General features: G+C 42.8%; 3 protein-coding genes across 8 annotated transcripts in view; 1 reads left to right on the forward strand and 2 right to left on the reverse strand.

Annotated features, from left to right (window-relative positions):
* The first annotated feature begins 281 nt into the window (after window positions 1–281).
* On the forward strand, window positions 282–1,990 carry trappc2l (trafficking protein particle complex 2-like). Its single transcript, XM_034525837.1, has 5 exons — window positions 282–359; window positions 644–816; window positions 1,157–1,244; window positions 1,663–1,742; window positions 1,830–1,990. The coding sequence occupies exons 1-5, from the start codon at window positions 327–329 to the stop codon at window positions 1,873–1,875; spliced, it is 420 nt and encodes a 139-aa protein (XP_034381728.1). The 5' UTR covers window positions 282–326; the 3' UTR covers window positions 1,876–1,990.
* A 116-nt stretch (window positions 1,991–2,106) lies between these two features.
* On the reverse strand, window positions 2,107–5,475 carry pabpn1l (PABPN1 like, cytoplasmic). 2 transcript variants are annotated; one of them, XM_034528122.1, is made up of 6 exons: window positions 5,228–5,475; window positions 4,181–4,304; window positions 3,592–3,659; window positions 3,391–3,497; window positions 3,185–3,272; window positions 2,107–2,653 (listed from the first exon to the last, which is right to left on the reverse strand). In XM_034528122.1, the coding sequence occupies exons 1-6, from the start codon at window positions 5,297–5,299 to the stop codon at window positions 2,330–2,332; spliced, it is 783 nt and encodes a 260-aa protein (XP_034384013.1). In that variant the 5' UTR covers window positions 5,300–5,475; the 3' UTR covers window positions 2,107–2,329. The 2 variants fall into 2 exon arrangements, with proteins under 2 accessions (XP_034384013.1, XP_034384005.1); XM_034528114.1 differs by having other exon boundaries at window positions 4,169–4,304.
* Window positions 5,476–6,423: 948 nt separating this feature from the next.
* cbfa2t3 (CBFA2/RUNX1 partner transcriptional co-repressor 3) overlaps window positions 6,424–18,992 on the reverse strand; it is a 40,339-nt gene continuing 27,770 nt past the window's right edge. For 3 of the 5 annotated variants that reach the window (XM_034558438.1, XM_034558419.1, XM_034558455.1), the window contains exons 6-12: window positions 17,899–18,206; window positions 17,182–17,267; window positions 15,811–16,093; window positions 15,230–15,298; window positions 14,449–14,502; window positions 12,504–12,694; window positions 6,424–12,032 (exon numbers count right to left, since the gene is read on the reverse strand). In XM_034558438.1, the coding sequence (XP_034414329.1) occupies window positions 11,661–12,032; window positions 12,504–12,694; window positions 14,449–14,502; window positions 15,230–15,298; window positions 15,811–16,093; window positions 17,182–17,267; window positions 17,899–18,206 (1,363 nt within the window). In that variant the 3' untranslated portion in view covers window positions 6,424–11,660. The remainder of the gene's footprint in view (window positions 12,033–12,503; window positions 12,695–14,448; window positions 14,503–15,229; window positions 15,299–15,810; window positions 16,094–17,181; window positions 17,268–17,898; window positions 18,207–18,992) is intronic. The other 2 variants (XM_034558446.1, XM_034558429.1) reach the window with 2 other exon arrangements.

Raw genomic sequence — 18,992 nt, forward strand, 5'->3', positions numbered from 1 at the left:
GCGTAATTAATTATGTGTTCAACTGTGACTAAGTAACTGCAACAGTGTTCTTTGATAGCTGGTGGATTCAGGGACTTCTTCTAAATGTTGTACGTACGACATAGCATCGGTCGGATAGAATATAGAAATGCATCATATATATGAACAAAATACTTTTGGTCAATATAAGTACACCACAATTCAAATATTTTGCATGAATAACACATGGGTTGAAAAACACGTGCGTAATGAAATCGTGAATCGTCTCAGTTGCCACTCTTACTAACGGCTTCTGAATGCAGCGTGTCACGTGACAGCGTCTGACAGCTCAGAGGAGGAACACCAACATGGCGGTGTGCATAGCAGTGATCGCAAAGGAGGTAATGATTGCTGTCGTTAAATGTCCTAGGTTTATCGGTGGCCTAGATTTTAATGGTTAACATTGTTTTCCCTTTTCTTATAATCGCCTCTCAGCAAATGTCTGCGTTCTCTGTTTGCCCGAAGGTCCGTGAGGTTGAAACACTTCAACAGCTAGCGTCAGAGAGCTAACAACATTAGCATACCGAGCTGCTGTTATACTGTGCTGCAACTGTGTCGACATGTTGTGCGAGTGGTGAACATGTGATGCTTTTAAAGGGCTCATCCACTGTGTGTCCTGTCCCAGAACTACCCGCTGTACATCCGCAGTGTGCCCACTCAAAATGAGCTGAAGTTTCACTACACCGTGCACACCTCCCTGGATGTGGTGGAGGAGAAGATCTCAGCAGTGGGCAAATCTCTGGGAGACCAGCGAGAGCTGTACCTGGGTCTGCTCTACCCCACTGAAGACTACAAAGTGTATCCATGTTTATTTAAGAGAAATACTGCAAGCGCCTGATTTATCTTTTAATTAGATCATGCATCTTTGACAGGATTTAAACTGATTTACGGTGTATTATCTTTATTGCATCTGAAGAACTTAAATATACACCTCTACTGATCAAGAAATATTCTGAAATCCCTAGATATATTACACATGTCGACTATTGTATTTATATCCTATTATTGTTGTAGAATGGTTTATGTCTGGGTGTAGAGTATAATTATTCATAGTACTATAAAAAGTAAAATGGTATCTCCGCACATACTGTAAATAGTCTCTTGCGGGGAAACCGATTATCCTTGACTGGTGAACTAGATATGGGTATGTAACCAACTCCAAGGTGAAGTTTGTCATCGTTGTGGACTCGTCAAACACATCATTGCGGGACAATGAAATTAGAAGTGTAAGTTAAGCCTACGATTGATCTTGTTGCATCTGTAATCACCAAATACAGCCCTGCAGGCAATTCTCTCAGCCACATTTTTATTGTTCAACATCTACAAACGTTCAGTCAGGATGTTGATCTAGTTATACAGCATAGGTGCAAGTGCTGAATTAAACCTAGTCGCCTTTTGCCTCAGCATACATTTTATCAACCAGCAAAAGTGCTTTCTCCCACAATGAGTTTCACTGTAATGATCTGAAGGCTAAATGTAATTTTTTTTTACAGAAAACCACAGTATTGTCAATGATTCTTGCACAGAGAGCTTTGACAAGTCCAGAATCTTTACCACATTTTGTACATGCACATACATGACCCCACAGCTGGTGACGTGCTCTTTTTGTGAAGAGTTTTTAGCTAGTTTGCTTTTTTTCCCCAGATGTTCAGAAAATTACACAACTCTTTTACCGATGTAATGTGCAACCCATTCCACAGTCCCGGGAACACCATTCAGTCGAAGTGAGTTTTTATTTACTTGATATTCAAAACGATTTTAATTTTCCTAATCTAGCAGTGTTTAAATTGTTGACAAATCCTATTCTCCAGGGCCTTCGATGGCATCGTATCTGGAATGATGGTGCAAACTGGCTGACTTCTCTTCCGCCCCATCGTCTGAGCCTCCACTGTATAGAACCCCCACCCCTATTGTTTTGTTTACACGTGGCCTTGATTAAATGCATAAGTAATAAAGCATAATTGTTGCTGTACAATGGATCATTTTTTATTTATTCACTTACATAGCAAAGAACTTATAAGTTATACATGGAGGATTTAGACAATACATTGCAGGCAGCAACACAATACATTCGCATCAGTTTGTAAAAACAGTAAGAGATGCAACTGCATAACAATTTGAGGATTGTCCCATGCATTCACAGCAACATAAGCTTATAATGCAAGGCCTCTGGCCTTAGTCTTCATCCTCTTGAAGCAACTTAGAAAGTCATCTCTTCTGTCCATTCTGCTCAACTCAGTATAATGCCTGAAAACTTCTTTAAAATAATCAGTTCCATTCGCCCACATTAGCATGTATGCTGTGGGTAGTGCTAGCGCTGATGAGGGTAGTGCTGTCCACTCGCCCCCGCCTCCTCCGACGGTGGGGTGATGAGAAGAAGACACGGGTAACGTTTAGGCATCTGTTCCTGGTAGTCCATGTGTCCCCACTGTCTCTTCCCCACTGAGGGGCCTCCGTAGTAAGGGTGGGGCGTTTGGTGTTGTGGCCTGATCGTCTGGTACCGGAACCTACCTCGAGAGCTGTTCTGGTATCGAGGTGGACGGTAACCACGGCCTCTGCCTCTGGTGTGGCCGCCTCTGTGTCCTCCCCTGTCTGTGGTGCTGATACCTGGCATGTTGGTCCTTTTGGGCATTACCTGCAAGCCAAAGAACACTTTTTTGGGTGTACAATTTAGGAAGAATGATCAGTTTTTGTTGAATAGCAAACATGGCATTCATTTAACGATAATCTGGATGCAGAGAAAGACGAGTTTAAATTTATTAAAATCTAAGAGACAAGCTTAAAGCAAAGACAATTTTAACTTGACTGATACTGTGACTGGCTCGCTTTAAAAAGGGGAACATTAGTGAAAATTATGTGAGGCCCAAACGTCAGGACCTTTTGAGTGAGGTTACAGTAGATAGGACCAACTATCATGGTGCGAGGAAGTGTTCAAATGTAGTTTGTAAACAGTATGAGCATAAACTGAGCGCTACCAATCAAAGTCTATACTTAAAAAAAATAAACTCTCCAATCCATATCAAAACACACGTCCATACCTGCCAGCCATCCATCGTAAACTTAAGTGTCAGTACTACTGTAGGCTGTGTGGAACCTCTCGTATTTGACTGATAGTTGCGAGTAGTCAACTAGTTTGAGGGTTTTCATGTAGTGAACCACTCCTCACCTTAAGGACTCTTCCTCTGAACAAGGTCTCGTGCAGACCAATAGCACTCTGCACAGAGTCTTGATCGGAGAACTCAATGTAAGCAAAGCTGTAAAAGGGGAAGAATTATTTTTTTAAACAGTGATGTCGAGTCGTATTTTATGGTCAAACAGTGTCAAGTAGAGAGAAAAAAGAACGCATAAACTGTATGCACGAGCTGCACTCACCCCTTGGGATGGCCGGAGAACCTGTCACACAGGATGGTAACTCTGTTGACAGGACCACAGCCGTTGAAATGGATCTCCAGCTCATCCGCAGTAGCTCCATAGTCTACCTGGGATTTGTTCAGTGTGTCAGATCAGGAATGTGGAGAAACCAACAAACAAAAACAAAAAAGTGCTCAGTATAAGGAAAAGACAAATGCTTACATTTCCCACATAGACGGATCTGTTGTCTGCATCCATCCTCTCTTCAGGAGTCATATTGTAGAAAGGGCCTGTGGAGGAAACAAAACAAACTGTATACACAGTTGTTGTGCATGCAATAGGAAGTAAATACTGCCTACACAGTGGCTCACTTCAGGTGACAAAGGATTATTTCACAAACATATCTCTGGTCTCGTCTTTGTTAACACATATGTCAGAGTGTCTTATTCCACCTCTGTTCTAAAGAGGAACCAAAAGCGAGGAAGCTGAAAGGGACGAGGAGACGCACACAGGCATAAAATAGCTACAGGCAGCAAGGAGGAGCCTTCTGGTTCTCACTGCTTCATCTCAGTGGGCAGTAATGAGGCACATGTGAACACGTTTGTGACCACAGTGAAGTGTCCCAGGTGTTAGCCAGATGGTGAAGGATGCAGCTACCTCACCTGCCTGGAGGCTGCGATGCTACACACACACACACACACGGCTAAAAATACACTGTTGAGGCTTCCCAAATGCATAATCAGCATTTAGCTGTACATCAATGTGACACTGTAACAAACCAGGAGGCGGATAAACGCACGTGCAGTCTCACCAAGCCGAGGGCTGCTGGTCAGTAGTTGCATGTCTACTGCATCAAACCTCTCCTCTTCCCTCATTCTCTCCGTCTCTTCTTCCATCTCCAGCTCCTGAACTCTGGCCTTGATGGCCGCCAGCTCCTGAGAGACACACACACACAAGGAAATCTGAACATTGACGTCACTGTGGCTTATACCGAGAACTGACACTGAAAACCAGACTGGACACAAGTTCAAAAGGAATAATTAAAAAGTGCCGAAACAGAATAGATAAAAGATGCTTCCACACAGGGCATACTCTGATTTGGGAATAAACAATTATATAATGCGGCCTTTAGTGACAAGATCAACGCAATTTAACACGCAAGACATTTTTGTATCATCAAAACCAAAAAGGGACCATGTTTCAGAGGAGCGGTGTTCCCTCAAAAAGATGTGGAGCATTACAGTTGTTCTGGTGGCCCAACATCTTATGCATTGTAGACTTTCCTCTTTTTATTTGTCAACCAAGAGGGTATAGATTGTGAAAAAGATAGAGCAGTATTGTATTTTTATTTTCTAGTTTACAATTAAACTTTTTTTTTTGTTTAAGTTAGATATGAGAAAATTAGGTGACCAGATGGCATGGACAGCATTTCCATAGACAAATTACTATTTACAATGTAAATATCTACATATCTAATGAAAGCACCAAATGGAATAATTCTGGCTTGAGGTTTCAGGACTACACGGGAACGAGGGTTTCACCGGCACTCGTTTCAGCGTTCAACTCTTCAACCAGGTCACGCGGTGCACCGGATTGTCTAGAGGGTGCCGGCATGCTGTGCGGTTACGGGCTGTGGCTCACTGAGGGTCGTTCTTTGTGCACACCACGTTCATCAGTGAAATAGCGACCACCTCATAGCATAGCCTGGGCTTTGCGCCGGCTTGGCCAACGTCACAGTGCTCGCTCCTTTTTCTTTTTTTTTTTCCATTTTCTCCTCCGCCCTACTATAATGTTACGCGCGCGCAGACAAACAAACGTGACGGCACCCTTTTCATTCACGTTAAACGATCATACCCACCGGGTCCTCGGCGTAATGCTGCCCGATGGATTCGCCCTCCAGGTAGCCGTACTCCAGATGATTTTCCGCCATGCTCACTGCTCAAACATGGCATCTGCAAAGCGGACTGCAGCTTGCCAAAACCGCCACACAAAAAAAAGATCTCACACAGGAAGGAAACGATTTGATGGACGACGCGACACCTGACAGCATATGAGGTAAGCTAATAGATATCACCTGTGAATGAGACCCATGACGCGCTGGATTGATTGACAGCGGCACGCACGTGAGGAAGAGGCTGGATGATGTCTTCCTCCCATTGGCGCATCAACACGGGGCCATCCCCCCTCTCTGCTCCTTGGTGCCCCCCCCCCCCCCCCACACACACACACACACACCACCACCACCACCCACGATGTACAGCTGGTGAAATGGCAACTAATAAAATCCTGAGATCTACATTCGTTTACAGTAAATGTTATCATTCTTCAAAAATAAAACGGAATATCTTGGTAGTGTTTGACAGAGATAATATGGGTGTTGTGGTGATCATTGAGTGTCATTTAAAAAATGGTAAAAAGTCCAATTTGAAGCCAGAAGAATCAGGAAACAAGTAAAGGCTACTTTTCCACTGAGCAAGGTTTATTGACCCATCCATTTCCCCCAGTTTTAGGGTTGGAATAATTATTTTCTGTCTGACAACATCTCATATATTCAATAGTTCATTGAGGCTATGTGATGCATGTGTTACTGCGTGAATTACCACTCACAACACAACAGTTGTATGTCTGCACCATTATATTAAGTGGAAATATTCTAAACATGTTCGACAAATTCAGTCTTACATGTTTGGCATCATTGGAAACTTTGTGATCTCCACTAGAATTTAAAACATCAGTCTGTGGTATGAATACAGTTCTGATCCTGTAATGACTGATTTACCGGGAAGGTTAAAGAACCTGGCCAGAATGTTTAATGGACTTGGTTGGAAGTGTATGGGACTGTTGGAATATATATATATATATATATATATATATATATATATATATATATATATAGTCAGTATGTTATTAAGATCTGCTGCTATCATATTTCTAATGAGGGAAATTTACATAATACCTTTGAATGAGTATTGATTCTATAACAATGGATAATTTCCTGTTCTGGGGATGTAGTCTCAGAATAAGACTGCACTTAAAGAAGAAAGGCAACAAGAGTGATGAATACTTCATTTCATGTTTTAATTACACAGTTACATTGTTCAACACAGACAATAACCTGAATTAGAATGTTTTACAGCTTCACACATCCAACAGAGCGAACAGTTAAAGAGCGGTATTAGCAACAGGGAGGAAAGCATGCAAGAAATAAATACAAATCAGAATTAAATTCTTCTGGCACAGTTAACTTCATCTAAAAACGGCAACAGGACCTTCTTGAAGAGGGAAATAAATCAAAAGGAGAAAGATCTTCAAAGCGCCAAACCTTCCTACAGAAACATGTTTTTCTGTAATAATGTATTGCACAATACAGTATAGAATGCTTCCCTACACATAAAAAAAAAAACATAAACCTTTTTTTCAATTTATGTAAAGGTAAAAACAGGACCATCCTGAGCCATGGCTTTGGGGAAAACAAGTGCTGTATCCACTGTTTGCCACTTTAGCTTTCTAATGTAGCTATTCATCAGTGCCTGTTTCACAGGAAGGACGTGTCACCATCACATTGGATGAGCATTGAAATTTCATTGGTAGAGTTACTGGTTGGGGTAGGGAGAGACAAATGCCAACCTGCTAATATTTGCCTTTTTTCTAAACATGCGTCTTGCCCATATCATGTACATAGTCAAACCAACAGAAAAGTGGCTGATGTAAATTGTTCGGAGACCCCTTGGATGATATTCACAACACCAGAGCCCTTATGCGTTTGCCACCTATGATATCTTCACAGAGAAAAGTATATGACACCTCGGCACAAATATCATTCGACTTAATGAAGCTTGCACCCGGCGTAACAGAACATGGTCTTTTGTGTCCTGTCCAATGAAATCAGGAGGGAGAATTTCAGTGAGAGACAATTGGATCTGTCCTGTACAGACTGCAGCCTCATGTCCAACACACAATCGACCACGTTGCCGGGACGTATCACAAAAAACGTAACGAAAGTGAAATCTGAAGAGAAAGTTGTAGCTTTTGGTTGTATTTTGGTCATTTATAAGCAGTCTGCTGGGTTTGGCTTTGTTATAGTTTATCTGAGGGCTTACTTGCAGACAAGGAGACACACGCAAAGCATTAAAGAGTTGAATGGAACTGTCATCATGATGTTGTTTTGATGTGGATAGTGTGCGCAAACGTGGTCATTTGCTGCACAAAAGCTGTTGCTACATATTGTGAATCGATCTGCCACTATAGTCTGTCTGGGATGTTTCATTAAAGCTCTGAAAGTTTCAAGTATTTTGTACAGAGACAAGAAGAAAAAGGTATGATTTTTAATTTTTCTTTTTTTCTTTTTTTTTTACAAAAGCGCACACACCACCAGTCACACGCACACGCACACACACACCATGCATTCATTTTTTTTCGTTTTTTGTAACCTCTGCAAGGCTTTGTAACTGTAAGAACAGGCAATCAGTAGGCTTTTCTAACGAAGATGCTTCTATTATTTTTACAGAAGCAGTATTCATTATGTAGACAACAAGCGCTTTGATTGCTTGAATAAAAATTCTACACATTTGAAACTCAGCGAGTTCATTACACATGCTCTTCATTCTTGTGCCCTGATTGTGTGTATTTCAGACACTTTGGTTAACTGGTGTAGTGGAGCTCTAACCTTATTATTTCTGGTCTGTCAATACACACTGTGTCAAAGCCTATTATGGCAATAGAGTACTTTGGTCTGTGCTTTTATTGGTTTTGGACAACAAATGACATGTCATGGTTGATTCTGTGTTCAATTTGGTAGTATGCAAGCTCGACTGTACAGTACGTGTACCTACTACTAAATTCCGGCAGTATCAGTTTGGTTAGTGGGATGTGATCATAACAGCTGAGGCCTGGTGAGAATAGATACTTTTCTACATCATGAGTAATGGCAATTCCTTTCAACAATTTAGTTTTTCTAATTTTCAGACAGATTCATAAGATCACGTTTGATTGTGCGCCACCATGTCTGCTCTCAGCCCAGCTTTTCAAAGTCCAGGTCAACCTCTCCTGGTGGTTAGCTGTATGGTCACAGGAGGTAGCTAGTGTGAACAATGGTCTGGGGTAGTAGTGGAGGAGATGGACATCAGGGGGAACAGAGGAAATGACAGAAAAAGGCTGAGGTCAACACCGTGTCACAATGATCATAACAAACATTCCACAATGTTACACACAGAGGCAGGGCTACCTCGTAGCTTATCTCATTCGAATTATGTGTCTCAGATAGTCCAAATAAAAGGATTCACTTCATCATGAACATGTTTCCAAGTTTGGTCCAAGTGGGTATGAGGCCAACTTTGTAGAGTTTACAATAATCAAACACAAATTGGTGTGAGCATGGCTGCTACTGGCCCTCTGTTGCTTTAAGTAAAAGCCTGGGGACTGTTTAGTATTCATGTGTTTAGCAGAGGCGAGCGTACTGCTGGAGCATGTGACACTACTCTCTTGGCCTGGGAATTGATATTTAGCTCATGCTCAACCTGCATCTTTACAAATAAACAGTAATCTGTTAAAAAAAAAAGCAACAGTGGCAGAAACAGAACACTTGACATGATATATCAAGTTTGACAATTATTGAATGTGTTGTGAATGAGCTAAATTTGAAACTGAGACACGACAAACTTTGAATATATTTGGGATTTTCTTTGTCAATACACACTGTTGAGTCCCCTCCTGCAGGATATAAACAGATCTGGGGTGAATGAAGCACATGACACAACTTTGAGTCCCAGTTGCACCATTGCATACAAATTAGGAAGATTAAAGTGAAACATAAAAATATTTTCTTGGTGTAATACAATGTGTATTTTTAAATATCGTAAATTAAGACCTAATTAATTAATTAATTAATTAATCAATTCAGAAGTCCCATAGTGTCTATCCACCTTTGATCTGTTTTCATCCATTTTCAGCTATGCATTGTATGAAGCCACTTTACCTCTGTTACCAACAGTCCCCTCCGCTCAGGGTCACATGACACTTTGATTTCAGTACAAATTTAAATTGATTAAGTTGTGTGAGAGAAATAAAAAGGTTGAGAAATAAAAGGTACTGTGAAAAAATCATAATCTGGACATTAAACTTTAAAGGTTTCTGTTATTTGGCAAACACATTTTTGGACCTCTTTAAATACTATGTACATTCACATTAAGTTACTGATGTTACTTTAAATATATTTATATGTATCTATATTATATGACACCCTATGGGCAGTTGCTGAGGTTCCATTCAGTAGCTGAATTCTCTTCATATTGCACCTCCGTCCTCTCACTGTCTTACAATGCGAGCAATACAAAATATTCTACAAGAGGGGTTTCATCTCATTAATATAGATACAACAAATCAAACAATAAGTACAATGCTGGGCTTCCTCTCATAAGCGAGTGTCCTCCTTGGTCTGACCTCACTGCACAGCCCAAACTTATAGGAGGAAAATTAAAGGAAACAAAAGCAAAAGAAAGTCCATCGTTCTGGATATACACAAGGGCAGCACATGTGGACATCAGCGACAAGAGACATTATTGAAATTTGAAAGAAGAACAATATCTACAAGCAGGTTCCGAACCCTTCCCACGAGACTGCTCCACGGCTCTGTCCGAAGGGGCAGACTTGAGTCAAGTCGTTGGGGAAGAGCACTAGAAGGGAGGTGTGGGGTGAGGGGAGGTAGAAAGAGAGAGGAGAACCAAGTCTACACCGCCCTTCACAAGGCTCTTTTTTTTTATCTGTTTGTCATGCTTTGGAAAAAGAGGGAGTGAATGTAAAGGTAACACCAATTCCTCAAAATGTCCCCTTGTTGTGGAGCTTAACAAAAAAAGAAGAAAAAAAAGACTTACAAACAATCTTCTCATACGCCATAGTATGCAATGCCTTCTTGGACAATGTTTTCAAGCTTGTTTTGAGGTTTTTGGCAGCTCTTTTGCCATTTATGTATCATCATCTCCATTTTCCTTTCTTCTTTTTTCCTCACTGTCCTCTCTGGTACCATTCACAAAACAAACAAAAAATCACACTGTGGCAGGGTTTCCATCCATTTCATGAAGTCCTTCTTGTAGGCAAGTTCACAGCATGTTCCTTATTCACTAGTCTAGGCCATCACTGAGGAATCGCTGTAGTTTTGTCCAGACTACAGGAGGCAGCTGCAGATCAAAGCAGCTCACAGGTTTTCTTTAAATGTCTGACTACCTCTGGGTCCCTTTCTGGCAGCTTCTCTGCAGCCTGGACCTCTCAGGGTTGGCTTATCTGCTGAGGAGGTGATGTTGCTTTGCGTTTGGTTATACGATGAGCGCTTCTCCTTATCGCTTACTTACTCACTTTGGCAGTGTAATACAAAGGTTTGGATCATGTTATTTTTTTGGGTTCACAATGGTGCAGAGAGGTGAGTCCGGTGTAGATTTTCTTGGCTCGCTAGCAAGGTAGTTAGCAGTTTAAAATTAATTCATTTTCATATCATTATTATCGTTATTATCATCATCCGCATCATCACCACTACTATTCTTTAATTAGAATATTTGGACTTTTCTTTATTTTCCCTTAAAGCCAGAAAGAAACATTTAATAAATACTAAGCTGTGTTTCTGAGGAATTAATCGCATCACAGGTTTTTCCCTTTCCCTCATCCTTTTGAAAAAAGTATATTTTGTCCTTGCCTGTCTCCGTTAGGACACCGTAAATTAATTGCAACATCAGTGAACTGTTTGCACAGGTAGTGCACATCTAAGGGCTGAGTACTGCACTCGCATTGGTGCTAAATTAAAGGGAAATCCAATACAAGTGCTATTCAGCCTAGTCATCCCCCATCACTGTTGCCTACCACAGCCCTTATCTTGTGTCCTCATGCAGACAGTATTTAACGTGCCGTCATTACTGAGGACACATCTTAGCCACATCTTCAAGTCAAAGCTCATGTTTCCAGCAAAACACATGTGATATGTTTCTGTGACTGAACACAGAGATAGGAGACACGTGTCATGCTTACCACTACACTGAGCCCCAGGCAGGAATCTTTGTATTTGTGGCTGTGGTTGTAAAGGAGACAAAGACAGAAAAAGTATTTTTTGGGGGGAGGGTGACCAGTTGAGTCAGTCTATAATCAGGTAGTGAGAAGATTTTCAGAAGAGCTTAGGATAAGAGGGAAATAAGGACTGAAATAGGGGAGGAGGAAAGGGAGCAGTGTGCAATGAAGATTCCTCAGTTTGGTTTTGTGTGGAGTGTGGGCACCGTCGCATCAGTATGCAGGGAAGGGACAAAGGCCCGTCGTCAACGAGAGGTGGCCTCCAGTAGGGCGGGGGTAGCTGGAGTTGTGGAGCGAGAGGCACTGCTGGAACTGCTCTCCTTGGGGCTGGCAGAGACACTTCGACTGCCGCTGCCAGCCCCTCCCGCAATACTGCTCTGGCCTGCCAAGGACAAGGCACCTGGAGGAGTGCTCTCTGAGTGGGTGGGGGGCGCACTGGAGGGGGTGCCTAGAGGGACGCTGCTGCCCCCTGGCATCCCCTGCAGGCCTTGACCACAGACATGGTGGTGCTTCTCCCAGTCTTTGTGTTGGCAGAAGGAGCCGCAGTAGCGAGCCGTGTTGCAGCCGCTGCACGTCTCACTGGCTTTCCTCCCGCAGTTCCAGCAGCTCTGTTGAGACAGTGGGGAGAGAGTGGGTTGATAAAAATAAGTCTCTTTTTTGAAAGTTTTCTCTTTCTTACATACATATATGTTTTAACCTAACAAGTATTTTTTCATAGACTTTTAAAATCTTAGCCTGATCACTATTGTGTACTCTTTGCACAATGACTTGATTTGAAGGATTTCAGTCCTGGTCCAAGGCCACTGGTTTGTGTTACCAGCAGGTGGTGGTCGACTGCTCAGTAATGACCTCAGCCTGGCACTCTGCTCCAACCATCTGGATCCGTCTGCTTTTATTTACACAGACAACTGCACAGCTTCTACTAATAATGATGGCAACATGACCAACATGATCCAGCTGTATGGATTACACATTACAGCATAACTTGGAGGATAAGGGGAACGAAGCAGCATTGAAGAGTGAGCGACAGAGTGAGGTATTAAAGAACAAGTGAGAGGAGAATTAAGCACAATGTCTGTGATACTCACTTCACTGGAGTCCTCCTGCTGGTTGATGACCGTCAGTGCCTCCTCAGAGGCTTGCCTCTTGGCCTCGGCCAGCGCCCTTTCCATTTTAGAGCGTTCGGCTGAAATCATCTCATGGGCTTTCCTCTCAGCGTCGGACACTGCCTTCTGCAGCTCTGACATTGCCTGTCGCTTAACCTCATTCACTGCCTCCTCTGAGAAAGAGAGAGAGAGAGAGAGAGAGAGAGAGGTGTTAGTGCTTGCGACCATCGTCCCGTCCTGCCTGCTTTGACATCCTTTGAGGCTCTTTAAGCTGCCATCTTGTTGTATCTCAGTCAACAGATGTACATCATACAAGATTTAAAACTTTCTGCTAGAAAAGGGAAACAGCCCAACTTCAATAATTAATCCAAACACGTCTGGCCACAATAATTTCCAGTGCTGACAACAACAGATGTCTCCAAAGTTTTGTCTCTAACTTGGTTGTTCAAACGACATCCTGGGATTCTCTGTTTGCCTGATTGTCATCTTGTCATAAGAATTATTTTAATAGAATTTGTAAGACAGATTTCACAGTGAAGAGAGAATAATTTCCCCACCGGTCGCCATCCGTATCCCCTCTGCAGGGCTTCCTACGATGTAGATCGTATCATGGGGCCTTTTGTTCTTCCAGCAGAAGCACAACGTGTATGTGTGAGGAGGCTGTGTTTTTACAACAGACAGGTGCGTAGACTCTTTTCCAGATGGCAGTCAAAAAATAGAAACTTCCCCGCAGTCTCCTCTCAGTAAGAGGCAGAAGTGATTACATTTTGCCATCTTTCATTATTGGCCTCACGGTGCACAACATATGTACAGTGCATGCTTTCTTGTTGCTTTGTACACCTGAGATGCAGGTTTACAAATACACACCATCTATGAATACAATGCTAATGTGGTATTTTGTGATAAGTACAATATGAATTCCTCTAAAATTCCAATGTTGTCTGCAATCAGAGACAGCGACATTTTTAAAGAAAATTACTTTTTACCCTCCTGCTCCACCAACCTCCACAGTTGATGCATTAAGACACACATGCCACACATACAAATAGCTATCCAGGTGTGTTAGACCAACCAAGTAGGAGGTGAGACTGACACCGTTCTCTCTACTGCTCCCTATTTCCTCCAGTCAATGTTTGTTTGAGTGGGAACTCATAAATAACTGTCACTCTTCCTTGCCGCTCCACTTTTTTCAAACTACTGTGCAAAAAGATAGGCAGCAGTGGGAGCCTTATCCAACACGTTGCTCTGTATATGTGCATGGCTGCTTGTGCATGTATGTCTGAGTGCGTGTGTGCATGTCTGAGCTTGATTCCTATGCTAAAAAGTTAATGTTCTGTCAATCCTGTCAACATACAGTCACACTCAGACACATGTCTCAATGGTTTCCTTCATTCCATCATTCCCTCTCTACCTTTATCCATCATTTCATTTCTGCTCCTTTTTCTTCTTATACCCCTCCTCCTCTTTCTTCTCTTCGTTGCAAAACACTATCTGCATTATCCCGAGCTTCTCAATTATCTGGCCTAATGCATGCACAACTAAGATTAGTTTGCAAATTTAATTAATCCTTATCAAGGAGACTGCATAGCAGATGCTGGGGCAATTAGCACTTAATGGAAAACACGGGGACAGCAATATTAACGTTTTAATTCCACAGGGATTTGGCAAGTCCCTGAGACGTGTTATTTCTGCCTGCTTTTTCACACTTCAGATCTTATTTTTCAAAGGCACTACAGTCTCTCAACCTGAGCCAGACCAGAGAATACGTGTCTGGTTTTAATTAAAAGCAAGAGGTGCAGAAGCTACATCAGGCAGACTACCTGGCTGCTGAGATAGAGGTGACACATGCTCTCTCTCACACACACACACACACACACACACACACACACACCCCAGTGAGATGCTGGGAGGGAGAGATGTTACTCACCCTGCCTGTTTTGGAGGTGCTTTAGTGCTGGGGAGAGCGGGATGCTTGTAGTACCTGCATGAAAAACAACTGCAATTAAAAGAGCTTTTCTCCTCGGGAAAATGCAGCACAGTATTTTGCCGACAGCAGCAACCAGCATATTTCCTCCGCAGGGTAATGGAGTATGACTGCAACATAATAGTGCTGGGACTGGGGAGCAACAAGGGCTGAGCCAGATGACTCCTGGGATGGGCTCGATCTAACATGCAGTGTACAAGAAGGCCCAAGCAATGCAACACTCCCGCCTGCTTCCCTTTGGCCTCAAACTGGGCCAAAAATAATAACCATGGTCACGATTATTTTGTCTCTATATCTAAATGTCTGTATTTGATTTGCTTCAGTAATACTTTACTATACTGTGCATGAGGCTAGAAAACAAACACAATACAGAAGTATAACAACAGACTTGTCTGTGTTTCTCAGGTCAATAGAGACCAGTTAAGATCTAATCTGTGGTGGGTTGCCACGGCCTGCGTGGGGCCAGATGACTGCATTTTCCCTGCAGCTGTAACTGCAGTGGCCTTTCATAGTGGTGACAGATGGAGGGCATTTAGCCCTAATGACACAGAGGGCCTCCAAGCCTCTGCCCTGATGGACCTACGGCTGTAAGGCCTCTGCTCTGTCTGTCTCTGTGGCCAGGGTGAGGGCCATGAAGACTGATGACGGTGACTGTGTGTGTTTTGTTAGTCTGTGTGAGGTCAATCATCAAGACAATAGAGAGAAGGGGATGCTTGGCCCTTACCAGCTTTCCTCCAGATTTCTTCTGGCAGGTATCCTGAGGGAGGCCTGTGTAAGAAGTCTCTGTGGATCTCTGAAACACACAAGCAGGCACACATTCAGTCTCAATTACACACACACACACACGTACACACACACACGCACACACACGCAAACACACACACACGCACACACACGCAAACACACACGCACGTCTTTCCAATTCTAATTTTGGAACCAATACACACTATACTTGTGGCATTATCAGTAAATAAGCTCTTATCAACTTTTTTTACTTTTTATATTCTAATTTCTGGGAAGGAATGAGAATACGGGAGCTAGACGTGAATACAAATCTTAATTATAAATGAGGTGCTGGCAGCATAAGGGTGCAATCAGTTAGTTAAAGATCCAGGATGTTGCAACCAGATTTGTATTGCCACACAGTATGAGATTACATGTGTCCATTTGCAGAAGAATGTGATAATCTAAGTGACTTTTTGTGTCTAAATTGATGAATTAAAACATTTCCAGCATGTTTAAATAAGCCCTACCTTGTTGTGAGTGTTTTGTTTTACCAAGCATACCCTGTGTGTGTTTGTCTACCTGTCTGTCTGCCTGTCTGCCTTTCAGCAGCCGAGGAAGTTCCTATGGGCAGTGACTCGCTGCTGCTAGCTGTGTTGGAGGAGGAGTTGTGGTGAGGAGTAGGAGGAGGAAGAGGAGGAGGAAGGCAGTGCTGTCCGTTGCTCCCACCTTTTTTCATCTCCTCCACGTCGCTGTAGCGGCGAATCCAGTGATTCATCTCTTCCCGGTCAGCCTCCTGGCAGCGGCGCAGCACCGTCAGAGAGCGGCGCGTCTTCTCCACCATATCCATGATGCAGTTCAGGAGCTGCATCGGGGACAGGATTGAGTCGAGTTACAACCGGGACTTAGTGTTCAATCAACAGGAGAAATTCAACAGTGCTCCACTTGGTTGAAAATGTAAATCCTTACGACCCAAACACATGGCCATGACAGGTCCCGACAAAACTAATATAAATTAAACTTGATCATCTCCACAAAACAGTAGTAGAGTTTTTTTAATGTATTTTTTTAAACCAACTAAAATTGATAAATCCATATCATAAAAAAAAAACAGACATGCCTGTTTGTACGCGACTCTGTGTTTCCGTCACAGCCTGTTCTGTTCATGGATTGTGTGCTTGTCAGTTAATTTCAATGTCTAAGAGCATTACAGCAGCGATAATGTAACAGCTGGGCTGCTGATGAAAATGTTGAGCCAATTCCTTCCACCCTTCTGCTCCGTTCCCTGCCAACTCAACAGATTTCCACTCTTTTCTCGCCCCCACCCCCTAAACAGTGTCACTTTTTTTCCACGGTGTCCTGTGTTTCCAGAGCCGACCCGGTCTGCTAAATGGGTTTAGCATGGTTGACATTCAATCCATATCATTATTCTCATTCATCTTTCCCCTCTCTCTGTCTCTGCCCTCTTTCCTCTGTCTCTCCACCCCCTCCCTCCCCTCTGAGTTAGCTATATTTATTTCACTGAAGTGTTTCTAATTTGGCAGGAGTCCAGGCCGGGCCGGTTCTCTCCATGACTGCAGCTCTTGTCTCAGCTGCTCTCCCCAGCTGGAGCTGCGCTCTGCTGGGTCCTGAGCTCCATCTGGGGCCCTGTTTTGGTGTGTGCGTGTCTGTCTGTGCGTGTCTGTGTGTCTAGTCAATGTGATTTTGTTGGGTGCTAGGAAGCCAGGTAGGTGTCTGTTTGTTGTTAATTCCGCACACTGATAAAGGCATCTTATGGTCAGATGTCCGTCAACGGCACACTCTGATGGGGTGGAGGTTTTTCTGTCTGTCAACAGTTCCAGTTCCATTAAAATGTACTTGAATAAACTGCTTTGTTTACCACTGCTCCATGATGTTTATGAATAAAACAAAGAGGTGGTCAGCATTACACTCAGCCCCCCTGCTGATACGTACATTATCTAGATGCTTCCATTCCTCTGCCCACTCTCGATCTGTAAGACGATGGTCAATCACCTCCTCTTGGCGTGCTCCATGTACCGCTAAAAGACAAACACATGGGTGAGATTCTGCACATACATACAATTCTGTATTACTGCCTTCAAGCAGAAAAACACTCCCGTGCTTGGTGGATACTTAACTAGCTATGTCCACGTTCAACCAATACTATATCCAGTCCATACTAATAAATAATATTAATACTGAAAATGTTTATATTTTCTGCCCATATTTGTGTTGGGGCGGAGTTCATTAATATCTTGTGGTGGGTGCGATGGACTTTTTCCTCTTCTCTTATCCTCTACTTTGTTATTGTTTTATTGTATTTTACTAATCACCAAGTTAGTTATCAAAGTTACATTTTAAAATAAAAATCAAAGCCTGTCATGTGCATATGCTATTAGCTCATATCTAATCAGTAAGACAATTTGGCTAAGACCTTTTTGGGAAAGCAGAAGGAAGACATATATGGTTGCCACAGTTGTTGTAGCATATAGGTATGGATGTGGTCTTTATATAGACGCACTGTGATAAGGATTATCACACTGGACTGACAACTGGCCTTTGTTCTCTACAGACAGCCCACTTACATATACACCAGTGCATAGGCTGATCAGACGACTGAGGACCGTAGATCTATGGATTTATCTGACTGTGTGAATGCAGTCGTCCTACCTGTCTGCCGGAGTCTGTCCCGGGCGTCGCGGTGTTCATTGTGTCTGTAACCGTCTCTGTATTGGTGCGCCAGGGCCATGTCTTCTAAGCGATAGTGTTGGGGTCCCACTTGGGGGTTGGGTGGGTGGGGCAGGCCGTTGGGAGGGTGTGTGGGAAGGCCGTTGGGAGGGTGTGTGGGGAGGCCATTGGGTGGCGGGTGAGCAGAAAGACCCGTGCTGGGGCTGAAGCGTTGACTGGGGCTGATGGTGCACGGCCTCTTGGCCATGTGCTCCGGGTGCAACCCATCTCTCTCTGAGCTGTCTTTGGTCCTGTAGAGGAGGACAGAGGAGTTGGTTAAAACGTTATTGAAATGTTACAACACTCAGTAATAATATGTAGTATATGGCATCATGACTTACCATGATACTATTTAATTTTGCAATTATAATGAGCAATTTGTAGGAGCTTGTACGACTCTGGTATATTTGAGAAAATGAAGTCAGGGAGTAGATAATGTCAGCCCTAGGCAGTTATTACAATACAGTATCAGAAAGTAGACCCCGAGCAAACTGCTACGTTAACAAATACATGAAACATCCAGAATTTAAAAGAATGGAATTAAAGTTGTACTATTTAATCACAGACTAAGGCCTGCAGCGCAGTGGGATGTTATGTGGTGTATTATGATCAACAACAATAACAGATCTTTGTTGTAAAATCCAGTGTTTATTTGCAAATATGCAATGCCCCTGCACAGGCAGACTGCATCTCCTGAGCTCTGTTTACCACATGTACCACGATTCTACAAATGTCAAACCAAGAATCCATTCAGCTGCTTCACATGAACTCTGGACCACTTAAAACGTGTGTTGATGCTAGCATGACTACCCTCATTAGTAAAAAAAAAATTCTCACCTCAGTTTTTTTTAGAAACAGATTTTTGACACCATATTAAAGTCTGAAGAGAAAGAAATAACTTTTTTGCTGGCTACTTGACCACAATGAGTAATGTGAAAACTGTGCGATGGCTTTGCCGGTCTAAATGTGCAATGCCAGTGTATGACATAGTTCGGGAAAACATACCCAAGCAAAGACTAGAATGCCCAAAATATTGC

The sequence above is a fragment of the Cyclopterus lumpus genome, chromosome 3, assembly GCF_009769545.1.
Source record: "Cyclopterus lumpus isolate fCycLum1 chromosome 3, fCycLum1.pri, whole genome shotgun sequence".
NCBI lineage: Eukaryota > Metazoa > Chordata > Actinopteri > Perciformes > Cyclopteridae > Cyclopterus > Cyclopterus lumpus.